Source organism: Diachasma alloeum, unplaced genomic scaffold (genome assembly GCF_001412515.2).
Source record: "Diachasma alloeum isolate Michigan unplaced genomic scaffold, Dall2.0 Dall_scaffold_00858, whole genome shotgun sequence".
In the NCBI taxonomy this organism is placed as follows: domain Eukaryota; kingdom Metazoa; phylum Arthropoda; class Insecta; order Hymenoptera; family Braconidae; genus Diachasma; species Diachasma alloeum.
In genome coordinates this window covers 1-15,671 of record NW_021680979.1, presented here as the reverse complement: position 1 = coordinate 15,671, position 15,671 = coordinate 1, and the positions used below count along the sequence as shown (strand labels likewise).

General features: G+C 37.5%; 1 protein-coding gene across 1 annotated transcript; it reads right to left on the bottom strand.

Moving 5' to 3' along the window:
• Positions 1-5,757: 5,757 nt before the first annotated feature.
• Positions 5,758-9,502, bottom strand: LOC107044988 (transformer-2 protein homolog). The gene is made up of 3 exons (XM_015267070.1): positions 9,305-9,502; positions 8,431-8,468; positions 5,758-6,139 (listed from the first exon to the last, which is right to left on the bottom strand). Exons 1-3 carry the CDS (start codon positions 9,500-9,502, stop codon positions 5,803-5,805), a joined length of 573 nt encoding a protein of 190 aa, XP_015122556.1. The 3' UTR covers positions 5,758-5,802.
• Positions 9,503-15,671: the final 6,169 nt, after the last annotated feature.

Genomic DNA, 15,671 nt, shown 5'->3' with positions numbered 1-15,671 from the left:
TGGGACAATATGAAGTCACAAATCCAGAATTTTATTAAACATTGTGTAACCTGTCAAAAAAATAAATTGGTCAGAATAAAGACTAGACAACCAATGATAGTGACTGATACTCCGCAAACAGCATTCGAGAAAATTGCACTTGATATTGTAGGACCATTACCTATCACTAGTTCAGGCAATAGATATATCCTCACTATTCAAGACAATTTAACTAAATATTCATTAGCAGTTCCTCTAGTTGAAACAAAAGCAATTGACATAGCAAAAGCTTTTACAGAAAATTTCATTTGTGTTTTTGGTTGTCCCGAGGCAATTTTAACTGATCAAGGTTCAAATTTCATTGGTGAAGTCATGAAACATTTAGCGAAATTATTTAAAATTCAACAGTTGAAAACCACAGCTTTTCATCCTCAGACTAATGGGTCCCTTGAGAGAAGTCATTTGGTTTTAGTCGAGTATCTAAAGAATTTTATTGATAATGACAGAGACTGGGATACTTGGATAAAATACGCAATGTTCTCGTACAACACATCGGTTCATGAATCAACGGGTTTTACACCCCACGAATTGATTTTTGGTAGATTGGCGCGTATCCCTTCTAGCTTTGTAAAAGAAAGTAGTGCACCTGTATATACAGATTATTTAGGAGATTTAGTGGATAAATTACGTCAAACACAATTAAGCGCAGCAGATAACGTCGATTTAGCGAAATTTAGATCTAAATTATATTATGATAGAGCTGTAAATCAGAGACATTTCCAGCCAGGAGATTGGGTATTTTTAATTAATGATGCCAAGACAAATAAATTAGATGCTAATTATCTAGGACCATATGAGATACAGAAAGTGACAAATAACGAGAATGCAGTGATAAAACTCACAGATTATCGAACAAAAACTGTACATATAAATAAGTTGAAACCAGCATTTTTATCGAAAAAATAATCATTTAAGACATTGTATAATGATAAGGATGTAAATAATAACATAAGTTCATTATAAAAGAAGTTCAACTATATGACAATATTATCCTGATAAATGAATATATCGATAAGACTCGTTAAAAATTAGACTCTTGTTGAGTCTAATTTTTATTATATGGGGGAAGGTGTGATGTCCTGAGGTCCAAGTTTATAGATGGCGCTTTTTATTAACGGTAATAGTCCGCGAGATTCAAATTAATCGAATAATTAATTAAATTCAAAATAAAATATGAGAAATAATAAAAGAAAGAACACAGCACAATGAACAAGGGAAGAGAAATAACTTCACGGGCGTGAGAAAAACCGTTACAGAAAACATAAATGTCAAACACTTGAGCTTTGTTTCAATTATTTACAACTCTTGAAATTCGTCACGTAAACATTTTCCGAAAACCCAAATCTCGAAAGAAAAATACTCACTCAACAGAATGACAGTTAGAGTCATAAAATCTCCGTTCTGTGTATCATAAATTTTCTCTATTCCAACACGTGTGCTCTCCTTTGTTCATTGTATTGCCAGGCTGAGGGCCTGAGACCCTCCCAAGACGCAGAACGTGACGTCACACGCTCTCCTCAGCTCCTTTTGCCCCTTTTTCCCTTTCCCTATTTTCTTTTGCGCCTTGACTTTTGCCTTGGCTTCAGTTAAAAGCTTGCGTGCGCAACTTTTCGTTAAGTGGGGGTTGTTGGACCCAACCCTTAGAAATAAGTTTAAGATTAAGTCAGTCCCACCGTGGCTGTTCGATATAGCGAACCTCCAGCTTCTCTCTTCAAATTAGTTTTTCTTGAGTTCAAAGTTATTAATATAGAGTTTTCTAAAGTTAATGTTATCACGGTGAAGTTGAAGAAAAGTTGAAGTAGTGGAATAAAGTTTTGATGTGCTCTCCTAAGCACTTGTGTACTGGATTTATTTCAACGAATTAACCCTAATCCAATTATCCTGATTATCAACGAGTCGTCTTCGATGGAGTCCTCTTCAGAGGTTTAGCGGCTAACGGATCCAGATTCAAGTTTTGGCGCTGAAATAAAATCAACGGCGCTACTGTCCTCCTAGTAACATCGGTAGGACATAACAGCATCCCGGATAGGGATTTAAGGGGAATTAATAACTAAGATGATCGTGCAAGCGCTGAAGTTCAAGGCGAACCACCAATCAACCTCAAATTTACATACCTGATTAACCCGGAGAGATACTAAATGACAGTTAGGCATTTTCCCATTGGCTGAGAGAATTAGAACAGACGACGAGCCACAACTCGGACCTGGACAACGAAAAATCGGCCATCTTTCGTCACTTTGGATCGTACGGAACACAGTGGTGACCACTTTAAACTTAAAATTAAATTATAAGTTATTTGAGCGATTAGAGTGCGTTTTCTCCTACGAGATAGGAGAGTAGGCCCGGACATTCCCTTCGGCAAGGAGAAATTGGACTTGGCGAGCGAATTAAGCCAGAATTAGTAATTCCCAACAACCGAGAGAGGAAACCACGTGTTGTAAGTACCATTGCAGTAATTACGTGCGTGGGGATTTCGAGTATTGGGAAAAATGATTAATGCGTTATATAGGTGCGATAATTACGAATAAACTCGTGCCGCCAAAATTGTGAACGCCCGGAATTTTTTTGGGATAATTGATATTGGAGATTTTCGGAGTTTTGTTAATTGCGCCATCGGCGTCCGATTACGCCATATCGGGTGATAAACCACCGAAAGTGGTTAACGAGTAAAATTCTAATTATTTCTAAAGAAGCCATAAATTCGTAAAATATTAATTAAATTCAATTATATTCGACCCGGATGAGTTGATTTATCACTAATAATTAACCGGAGAAATTTAGTCATGGAAAAATAATTTTTTTAGGACAATTATGGATTTTTAGGCATACGGAGCCGCCACATTGTGATGAAAAATATTGTTCGTAACTCGTGAAAAAATGTTTTTTAGCTCGTGGGATTATATCACGAGCCTTCGGCTAACCCTCCCACTCGCCAAAAAACACTTTTTTGCACTCGTTACGAAATATACTATTCTTTTGATTTAGTTGATTTCTGTGAACAAGAAATTGTCTCAGCGAATATTGGTGACTTTCTGTTATGGAAATTGAGGATAGAACATCCTGAGCTGAGCGATAATATTTTTATGTTGTAAAAATACAGAGGAAATTTCCGGAATTAATTGATATTAAATTGTATTAATTTTCAACGAGTGGATGAACGGTGATACTCCAGACGTGGATTATCACATAATTGTGTAAAATTAAAGAGAGACCGGGTAAAAAAAATTCTGTCTGGAAGATCTTCGGAAATTTTTTTGGAAGATATTTCGAAAGATTATTTGCAAGATCTTTTCTGTGTCGCAGATTATTCGGAAGATGAAAATTTGTCTTCGGAAAATCTTTCAAATATAATGCGAAAGATCTTTGGAAGATAAAAATTTGTCTTCGAAATATCTTCCAAAAATAATATAAAAAGATTTTTGAAAGATCATTAAAGATGTTTTTTACAGCTATAAAATTTGGGTCTTATTCTGGACCTGACCGCATTTTGGCGTAATTTTCGGCCCGATTATTTTTTGTCATATTTTGCGGTTGACAATTTTTGAGCCTGACCATTTTGGGCTCAACTATTTTGAGCCCAAAAATTTAAGGCCAGGCTATTTTTGGCTTGACCACTTTGGGCCCAAGCATTTCGGGCTTCATTTATCGACTGACCATTTTGCATAATTTGGGTCTCACAATTTTGGAGCTAACCCTCTTAGGCGCGACCATTTTTCAGCCCGGAAATTTTTGGCCCGTCCATTTTTAGACTGAACATTTTTGACCCAACTATTTTTGATCCGACCATTTTGGCCCGCTCATTTTTTGACCGCACATTTTTGTGCGGTCATATTTGGCTCAGCGGCTTTGGCCCGACCATTTTGGGCTCTACAATTCTCGGACCGACCTTTTTGGTCCGACCATTTTTGGGACCGCTCATTTTTGGCCCGGTCAGTTTTAGATCGATCATTTTTGGGCCAACCATTTTCGGGCCGGCCATGTTTCACTCGACCATTTTCATGTCCGACCACGTTTGGAACCGCTCATTTTTGGGTCCGACCATTTTTGGAACCGTTCATTTTTGGGCCCGACTGTTTTTGGGACTGATCTTTTTGGCCCGGTCATTTTTGGATCGATCTTTTTTGGGCCAACCATTTTCGGGGCGACCATTTTTTGACTCAACAATTTTCATGTCAGACCACTTTTGGGCCCGACCATTTTGGACCGCTGATTTTTGGTACGGTAATTTTGGTTTGGTCATTTTTGGACTGAACCATTTTTGGACCAACTTTTTTGGTCTACCTTTTTTGGCCCGGCCATTTTTGGACCTACCATTTTGGCTTGTTCATTTTTTGACTCTACCATTTTTATGTCTAACCATTTTTGGAACCGCTCATTTTTGGGACCGATCATCTTTGGTAAGATCATTTGGACCCGGCCATTTTGGGTTCAACCGTTTTTAGCCTGCGCATTTTGGGATCTACTGTTTTCGATCTGACCATGTTTCATCAAGTTATCGTGTAAAAACGATTTTCCATGAAAAAACGGAAAACCGGAAATATCTTTAAATTTTGACTGAACGTGTGTATATATTTTGATTGATCTAGATAGAAGCCATCAAGGCGAGTATTTTGAAAAAAAAAATTAATCGGCGTAGTAGATTTCGAGATATTGATGAAAAAAGAAATTTAAAGAAGTTGATATATCTCAGGAACTACTGGACCGATCGGGCAGAAACTGCGCACCAAAGTGAAGTTTAATCACAGCTACCTGACCATTTTGAGCCTCATCTTTGCCTCACCATTTTGCGGATCATTTTGGGCTGCATTTTTGGCTTCCATTAATTTTGGGTCTCATAATTGAATTGGCCTTTTTTGGATCTCACAAATGCTCGGGAATTTTCTACCTTATGAATCGAACATCTCATTAGGCTTCAAGGGTTGCGGGCCGAATACATGAAAAGAAGTAAAGCTCAAAATTGATGTCCTCGAAGAACCTCAAAAACGAGACGAAGTTATGATCGCGGTGTATGAGGGGAATACTCTAGTCATAATGCGATCCGAGTTGAGGGCATGAAGACAATCGGTTGAGGATTGAGAAGTAGTTGATTATTCCTTCAAATTTTAAAATTGGTTTACCACAATAATAATTATGATATCCCACAAGCGAAAATAGTTGGGCATGGCTTTCTTCCCCAAAAAAAAATGGACGATTATTAGAGAGATGATTTGACTGATTAGAGAATGCCACTGTATCTGGCACTGCAAGTTCGTGACCGGTTCGAGCGAGGAGCATAACCTTCATCGTTCACATAATCACTTCAGCCTGGACTGTTCATTGTCTTTCAAATCTGTCGCATACAGCTCATAGTGCGCTTACTGGCTACTTACGACTAGCTTGCGAGAAAATGCACCGTTCGGACTCACGTTTATGATCTCGATGTTTGTCTTTCGAATATTCAATATTTGATTACATTTTTATAAGATTTTCTATTGTAAACATGTGGAATTAGAGCAGATGAGAGTCGTTGGCGCTCCAAAATCAAAGGTGTAAAACGTTATATAAATTCCGATTTTCACTTATATACTCGATTATTTGAAAAAAAGCAACAAACAGTTTATTTAGAAAACAAGTGTTGGAACATTTTTTTTGTCTCAAACAATTGCTCCAACAAACAGAAAACAAAATCGGTAAACAAGAAATTTTAAACGAAAACATGATATTTAAATATAAATTTTGTCAACAAGTTTCTTCTCTCTTACTCCAGTTTCCTCGCGATCGATCTTAAAATCTCCTTCTGTAATTGTCTCCGTACATGTTCCCGTATCTGTCCCTATACTCATCCCTGTCCCTGTGCATATGCATGTATCGGTCCCCATATTCATGCCAGTATCTGTCCCCGTACCTCTCTCCGTACCGATCGTTGTACCTGGCAGCGTATCTGTTTCGATGCATGTCTTCCTGCATGTCTCCATACCTCTGTCCATAACCATTCCCATAACTGTCTCCGTAACCTGTCCCATCCCAGTACCTGTTTCTGGTGACGTGCCTGTTTCCGTTCCTGTAACAGTTAGAGTCTCTGTACCTGTCTTCTTCCCTGTGCCTGCCCCCGTCCTTGTATCTGTTTATGTGTTAAGAAATATATAAAATTAGGCCATATTATAGGTATATATTTTGTACATATTTCGACGAGGGTAAACCTGGTATCCCTAAAAAAACAAAAACACGTGTTTTTGTAAAAAAAACTGCGCCAAGAAAAAGTTTTGTTTGGTTCTTACCGGGAAGTAGAAATTTTTGAAAAATGCAAAGAAATGAAAAAGAAAGCCAAGTCAGCAATGTCGAATAAACGAAAATAATGCACAATCAGATTTCTATAAGAGAAATAGTTTCAAATCGAATGAGGATTTAAAAAAAATCTTGATGAAATAAAAAATTAGTAGAAGGAGGACCAACGTCCTTGGCGCGGATGAGAAGATGAACAATTAGATTGATACTAGACAATGAGTTGAAAAACTCCGCGCCAAGAACGTTGGTCCTCCTACTAATTTTCTAGTATGTTTCAATGGGTTGAATAGAGCGCATTGTATCGGGTGATGAGCCTTTACGACCCGGATCGTAAAGGCCCATCCTCTCTGCTTGACTAAGTCCGTTCGACGCAACACAAAGTGGGGATAACGCTACTGGAAAAGGGAAGAGCACGGTAGAATTTGAAAATTTTAACGTAATTGATGGACGCCCCCACCTATATTATTGGCGTTTCCGCTTCTCTGATCAATACTCATACTTCTATTCCTGATGTCGAATTGACTAACATTCTCCGTACGATTTGCATCATTCATGTTTTCATCATCCTCACATCCCTCTGGTCTTTCCATATTGGTGTCATTGTCTCCTTTTGAAGCGCTCATAATTTTATCTATGAATTCAATGGTTGGGATCAACAATAGTGGCGTGTTTGGATTAATTCATGTGTCTGGTTGTATGTGTGAAAGGCAGTGGGCGTTTATGGAACATTTTATGCATACACGATTTCCAAATTCTTAAAACATTTTCGCCAAATCACCCTCATTCCTCCCTCTCGCACAGAAAATAAAGAATTTCATCCTGGACTTTCCCGACTCGCAAAATCATAAAAAGCTTTCTCCTATGCTATAATCTCAATCCCGACTCATCGACGGGTATTAGGTGTACTAATCCTTCATACCTAACTGACATCCCTCCAATAATTCTTCGCTCATCACATGACGTCACCCCGGACCAAAAACTGGATTAAATTAGCGCGAAAATTGCCTTCCACCAAACCAATCCCTTGTCTGATTTCGCAACCAATCACAATATTACTTTCAACACCCTCGTTAAATGCTCGGACATCCGCAATACTCATCAGCGCTCCTATTCAAATATTCAACATTGTCCAGTACCCGAGCCTGAAGTATCATAACCATCAATGTAGCCATGACCTACAGTAACAGTGCCCATAACGACGCACTCAGGCAGACACGTCAGGTTCGCCGAGCGCTACCAGGCCGGATTATACAAAATCATCGCAGATTTCAGACCTGCCCTGATTTTAAAAAAACCAAGGGGAGACTCACTTCGGCAATCGTGGCACCACTCCATGATGAAATTAATTCGAAATCACATGAAATCATCCAAATCATCGAGATCATCGAAATCACTAAACCACATGATTTGTACTCTGAAGTCATTTACAGTCAGCTAAATCAATAGAAGTTATTGGAGACAACACCCGAAATGCATAATAACAATCGTACGAGTAATTTCGAGTTTTTAATTTAAGAGTCTAGGCATAATGAAAGCGAATACCAACATTAATATATTGTTGTGATTGTATTGTATATTGTAAGGGCGGAAAGTCATGTTTTTCCCTTCTGAGGTGCACATATTATTTTCCGTCATACCTACACGGAAAGTTCGATTTTCCTTCCCAAATGACGGAAAGTGGCTTATTCCATTCCTCGAATTTCGGTTGTTTCTGACTCCCTTCATTTACGAAGAAAAATCTAACTTAACCGTATAATTATGACGGAAAATATCGTGTGTACCTAGAAAGGTGAATACTTTCCGCTCAAGGGTGAAAAGTTGTTCGCGAGGGATGAAAGAACTGACAATCAACCTAACAATCGAACCCGATAACTGCCGAAGCTGGTACCTACTGAAGCTGGTAAAATGATAGAAAATATTCAATAATTTAATCACTCTTAGCGACTTATTACCAAACTATAACTAACAATTCGTGAACTATTCATGAATACGGTTGACAGTGTATGAGTTTCGTTAGGGGCAACTGATCCCTTCTATCAGGGTACCTACCGAATGTTGATAAGTGTGAGTGGGATTGAATGCGACTGTAGAAATAGGTCTGTACGCATCTGTGTTTAAGTTCCTCACCGTAATTTGTAGTAGGGTGCGCTTTGTTCGTGGATACGCTTGCATTATAGTTTGGAGTGGATCCAGTGCTTTTAGACATGGACTGGAGTGGCGAATGTATTTCAATCTCCATGACCCTTGATGCTCTACACAGTAAAGAATTTTGAGTGAATTTCAAATCTGAGTCCACCACTAAAAGAATTGGAAACGAGTCTACATTGTTTTTCGGTGTGAATGCACAGAGTATATTAAGGTTGTTGTCGCGAGAGAGCCACACTAGAAATTTTTCACACTTTAGGCTGGTATCTAGCTAAACCAAGAACCCGTGTTGAAACAAAAACTTTTGTTGCTGTACAGTTCGACTCTGCTCACGCATACATGAATGTACTATACATGAATCCGTGCGCATTTAGCTAACTCCAGATGGTGTCGATGGTGGCGACCACGCGCAGTGTGACTCTCTGTTCGCGTGACTCCTAACCTGGCAGAATTCGTGGTTTGTTTTATTGAGTATGTTGCCACGTCTCGGTCACTGAACTCACTTATCCCGCCCATTGGGGGCAAAAAACTATGAAAAAATGTCATGTTTTTCAGTAGATTGATTCACCATTTCTACACTGTTTTTTTTTAAATGAAAAATGTCGAGTTATTATTTTTTTAAATTGAAACCGATGACACTGCATTTAACAACGTGTAAAATTAAAAAAAAATATATCTCGAGTATGAAATGGTCAATTGCAATTATAATGGGCTCATTTTACAGCCAATTCGTAGAGCGGTATTCTATGAAAATTGAAAAAAAAAATGTCGAAAAAAAGTTACACGACAACAACATTAATACGGATTTTTTTTACTCTGTATCTTCTTCGTCATCTCCGACATCTCTGTCGTCTACGTCATCTCCCTTATCTCTGCCATTTTCGTCATCTCCACCATTATCACTTATTTTTTGTACTTCTTGGGCTTCATCTATCACTTCTTTTTGGACTTTATCTTCTTCATTAATTTTTTCTGTGTCGACATTAATACCCTTTCGGACTTTTTGAGGCTTAACTCCAGCAGTATTGTTTGTTCGCCAACATAGCTGATTCATGATCCGTTTGTATACGGGGAAACTGAGTTGTTTTCTTGGAATCAAAAGACTGTTAGCTGCATCTAGGAATGCAAATATCGAGTCCTCAAACTATACAACATGTATATGTTCATTTAAAAAAAGTAGGGGGCCGAGCCTATCCGTCAGAAGGCATGTGACCGTAACTTTAAGTATTATTCGTCTTTTTAATTTTGCATTTATACTGATTCCATTGGTAGTAAGCTTCCAAATAGATCCGTAAAAATTTCGTTTTTAATAAAAAAAAAATTATTTCTATTGAACTTTATAATTAGACAAGAAGATGAAAATTCTGTTTCGTAGTGTTCTGCAATGGGTTGAATAATAAAAACAAAACAAATTTCAGCTCATGTAAGACGAGAATTTCCTGGCATCTTGAATTTGTTGTAAAAAATTAATATTCTGTACCAAATTACAATAAATTTTTAATTAATACTTCTTTCTTTCATTTCTATGCTCAAGCTCTTCTTCCACTTCCATCAACCATGCATATAATATACTCATTCGGAAACTTATTGAATAAGCTTCAAAATGAAACATGATATGTTCATTTCTGACGGTTTATGATTGACTTAGGAGGTTTTTTTTTACGAAAATTGAATTTTCGTCATATCTGCACGGAAAGTTCGATTTTCCTCTCCAAATGATGGGGGGAAAGTGGATTATTCCATTCCTCGGATTGCTGTTGTTTTTGACGATCCTCGAAATGACGTAACCCACGTTCCTCCCTGAATTTACGAAGAAAAATCGAACTATACTGTGCAGATATGACGAAAAATAGTATGTGTACCTGGTACACAATATACTAATTTCATGTTTCACTTGAAATATTGACTTTAGTTGGATTTTTTGATACTGCTAAATGGACTAAACAGGGATATTTATACATTATTTTGAACAGCATTTACTCCTCTGCAAAATCGTGCATGATGATACTGATTCAATTAATTAATTTTTTACGTTATGTCACACTATGAAAAGGACAGTTTTCGTCGATTATCAAGGCTTCAGACTTGACCAGAGGGGATATATATATCAATTTGAATGGCTCACCGAGATCTTCAAATTGATACCCTATATTATCTATTCTGTCCACTAGATAAATTGTTATAAGTGATAATGTTTTGATTTTAGCATGTTACGTTTTGAAAATTTCCATTTCAATTTTCTTCAAGTTAAGCTCTAAGTTGTTTGATTATGACCAATTTTCAATGACTTTTAATAATTTTTCATTCAAACAATTGAATTTTATTATTATTACTATTATTATTATTATTATTGTTATTATTATTATTATCAATTTTCTACAACCTGAAAACTCATCATTAAGTCTAGTTTGTAAGTTTGTTCCTTATTGAACCGATAGGACGCTTCCAACATACACCTTACAGTCTTGAAAATTTCCCTCGGAATCGAAGATTTTCCCCCATTGCCTTGTGGTGTCTTCCCTATTAAATCATCACCCATAATTTTGACCATCAATTCTTGGACCAAAAGGTTCGGCTGGTCTAAGTATTTTCGGACCATCTCGCGCATTATTATTTTGTCAATCCAAATATCGGAATTGGGAAAAATTTCCACCTGTGGAAACAATTTGAATTGATCATGCTACTGAAGCTGATTTGAAGCTGTAGAAGAGACCGGGCTAAAGTGGAACGCGGGACAAAGTGAAACGGTAACAAAAGAACATTATTGACAGTTACAGGAGAAAATTAAAATGGATCAGCAGAGTGTGAACTCGTTAACCCTTAAGCCTTAAGTGGTCGTAGCTCTCCATGGAAAAGTGCAAAATTATGAAATTTTGCGGTCAAACATGGGAATTTTCAGCGAGTCGAGTTTTCAGAAGATTTTAATAATTCATCGATGTAAGTCTGGACCGCAAAAAAAATGTTAATGTGTTCTTGATGTGTTCCTATTTTAAAATAGAAATACAAATTTGTATAGATTTTGATAAAAAGAAAAAAACAAAACACGGCGGAGATTTCCTCATTATGCGACCACTTAAAGGTTAAGGATATCCAAGTACTTCGTTCAAGTTAGCAACTTTTTTCAATCAAAATTTCAGCTTTGTTGAAAATTTTGCCATCCCCATACTTTTTTGGATTTTTCATAGTTGAATACATTTTTTCGGGAATTTCTTCAATGAAAATTGTAAGCAATATTTTATTCAATTTCACACTTGACTCCAGTTGTCTAACCTCCAATGATCATACGGCAACATTGCACATGTGTTCCATATAACCCTGTAAATTCGGTCCGAGTAGTCACTTTGAGTGGACCGTTGCCAGAGTCAGGAACACGCGGATTCAAACTACCCAATATGGCCGTCTTACCAATCAAGAAGCTTTTAATTTGATTGTTTGCAATTATCTGTCCGGAAACTTATGTTTTTTAATGTTGCAAAATAAACTAGAGAGTATAATGAACAAAGTCATATGCGGTTATGTGTACGAACAAAAGCTTTAAGACTATGAACTAGTAGATTGAAGGTAAAAGTATACAGCTCCTGTGGACGAAATGTGTTAAATTTCATTGTTTTTTAACTCGTTTTCTTGGAAAAATGTTCGGAAAGTAAGGGATTTCCCCCAGAAAAAATTGCCTGAACTACTTGGATATCCTCAAGTGGGCGCAGCTCTCTCCCGAAGGTAGTTATTCGCATGGTAAGAGAAAAAAAAAATGTATTCCACGTTTACAGCTAATTTTGAACTTTCGATGAATAAGAAATGGGGGTTATGGAAGCGGAATAGTTGCCAAATAATCTAAGAATTCGATTTGAAAAAGTCAAAAATTATGAAATTTTGAGGTTAAACATGGGGATTTTCAGCGAGTCGAGTTTTCAAAAGATTTTAATAATTCATTGATGTAAATCTGGACCGAAAAAAAAGATGTTAATGTGTTCTACATATTTGAGAGTAGGAATACAAATTTTTATGGATTTTTCATTCGCGAAGTTTTTGTGTGACGAGAAAAAAATAAAATACGGCGGGAATTCTCTCATTATGCGACCACTTAAGCGTTAATGAGGTTCTTGACAATCACATCTTAATCAGAATCTTGTATCCGTAATTTGACCTATTGTTTTCTGTACCTCTCCTACTTGATTTTCAAGAACCTTTGATTGTTCTCATCTCTCTCTCATTTGATCTTGATCCTTGAGGTGGAAATTTGTTATCATTTCACTTTACATCAAATTCCATTTTTCCCCGTCGTTTTACTGTGCCCCCGCGTTTCACTTTATTCCGGTCTCCTACATTGAACTAATTTAAAATATACATCCGCTCCACGAATGCGGCANTTCCGGGTAACTTTTTTTATTCGACAGGGGTATAAAATCGATTGACCTGGAATAAATTACCATGCTACTAAATAAAATTTGATAAGTGAGACAAGAATTTTTCTTGTTGACATTTTAGTTTTTTTTCAATTGTCTTGATAAAATAAACTAGAAAGGAAGAATGCTACACCATTATTCGGCTAGCATAGTAATTTTTACTTGAATTTTTTCTCCGTGTGGAGGAAGCAAATCGTAGTCAGGATCTTCCTCGTCTTTTTTTCGTCTCTTTGTCGTTTGTTTCTTCTCTGGAATTATAATTTGTGTAATAAATTAATAAGTGTAGATTTTTTTACGGTACTCCTATGTACAACGTGATTAAAATGACATTCCAAGTATGATTATAGCTGGGCTCGGCACAGTCCTGAACGGTCATGGAATGGCCATCGAAATCAGCTAGCATTTTATAGGTGGCCACAGCCATATTATGGGGCTACTAGCTATAGCCAGCAACAAGAGGACCGATTTTGTTGGTCATTCGACCTATATATTCTGACCCTCATTTTCCAGCATACGATATAGTCAATGCGATTTTACTGACGTTTGGCAGACTTCTCTGGAGAATATTATTCTATTAGTACGGTTTGACCCTTAATTTTAAGAACATGGTTCAATTAGTGCAATTTTAATCTCAATTTGACCCTTCGTTTCCAAAACTACGTGTGATCAAGTGGTTCTATACAATCCCCCCAGCCCGACCCGCGAACTCTGACTCTCATTTATTTGATCAGTGCGATTCTCGCAATAAATTGGACCTATTTTCACGCAGAACATCATTCTATTAGTAGTTTGACCAACAGGTTAATCCTCCTTTTAGAGAGAACAGTTTGATCAGTGTAATTCTAACCTCAATTTTATCCTTCGCTTTCAGTACTAAGATTCATTTCAATTAATTTGACGTGCAGTTTAATGCACATATTTCACGAAGGGTTTTAACCTCGAATTGATCTTAATTGAATTCTGAAAATTACAAGAAGCTGTACAATTTGACTCTCAATTCGACCTTTCCCTCTTTGCCCCCGCCCACAGCCAGTAGCTACGCGATATGACAGTAGAACATTCCAAATGCCAGCGGATTTCCACGGCCGATCATACGTCAGTTGGCTCTATTTGATTAAAAAAATAAAATTTTATTTTTATTTTTATTTTTTGTCATAACGGCTGGAGGCAGCGCTACGCGTCCGTGAATCATTGCCTTACGGCTGGAATGACAAAATCTAATTTTTTGAGAATTCGCTTGGTTTTCTCGCGAATATGGCTTAGACATTGGCTTATTTCACGTCCCGCTTCAACAGGCCATAGCCTGCAATCGCCATCTATCGGTCGTCGATAACGACATGATGTTAAACCTAGCGGGAGTTTCCAGAGCATTCAGGGCAGCGATTGCGAACATTGCGTTTGTGCGTAAAACACGTCACGATTTTCTACCGTATGTGCATCACATATTTTGCCACCTCTGTACAGTCGGGTACTAAAGTTCATGAACAAAACACCTAAGATGCAAGTGCAGGCTGTTCACGAACTTAAGTCCGCGACTGTACGTACGGCACGCGGAAAACTCCTCTCTCTTCGCTTTGCCCTTGTAGCACGCGGAAAACTCGTATGCTTTGCGCGGAGGACACGCAAGTGTGTCACCCTGTGCGAAAAGCCACAGCCATTGAAAAATGCGATTCCGAGGATGTGTCGTAACTTGTCAGTACCTCCGCTAATATATTGGCATATTTGAACCCATGTGAAACTACACTCACTCTTCGATTATGGTCCTAGACAGACACCAACAGGAAAAACAATGCAATGATTTGTCATGGCCCTAAAATACAGCACTTAATACATTTCCTATTTTTTTTCAGTCTTGTAAAATCACTCTAATCAAGCGTTATTTTTCCACCCCTAAAATACTTCTCCTATTTTATTGGGATGTTTACACCCTTGTGGAACCACCCCTACCCTTCAATTGCGGTCCTAGATAGACTGCAAAAGGGGAAAAAATTGTGCAATTATTTTTTCTACCTCTAAAATACCTCCCCTAATTTTTTGGATTTTTTATACGTTCGTAAAACCGCTCCACCCCTTGATTGTGGCCCTAGGTGGATTGCAAGAGGGAAAAAACTAATGCAAGTATTTTTTATACCCATAAAATACCCCTTATTAGTTGTAACTTTTTCGCCCTTGTGAAGCCACTCCTACTCCTCGATTGTGGTCCTAGATAGACTGTAACAAGGAAAAAATTTGTGGAATTTTCATTTTTATCCCAAAAATACCTCTCATTTTTTATTTATTTTTCAACACATGCGAAACTGTACTGCGCGAGGTTTGTGCGGGATACGCGATCTGTATCCGCCCTAACCTCAAATCCCGTCAATTAAGCAACACAATCTTCAGATTATGCGTATTAGTTCAAATCAACTATTGAAGAATTAACGATTTGTCAGTGAATAATAATCTCTCGCAACTAATTGATGATTATTATTATCGGTAAAATGAAAAAATTGGAACGCACTCCGTGCAACAGCCAATGTCGCAGAGCCTCTCACAATTTCTACTAGGGCGCCCCTAAAAGACCTGCAACAGAAAAAATCAACTACCATCGAATTTTCTAACACTCAAAAAACATCTCCTAATACGAAACAACTTTCACTCCTCGATTAGGGCTCCCGATGAGCTGCAATAGAAAAAATCAGCTACCAACGGATGTTCCAACCTTAAAAATACTTTCCCTAATTCTTTCTGATTTTTCCAGCCTTGCATAGAATCCTTGAACGTTCAGAATCTCTGTTCGCAATACCATTCTCGAATTTTTTTGGTAGGGGCACCGTGTAC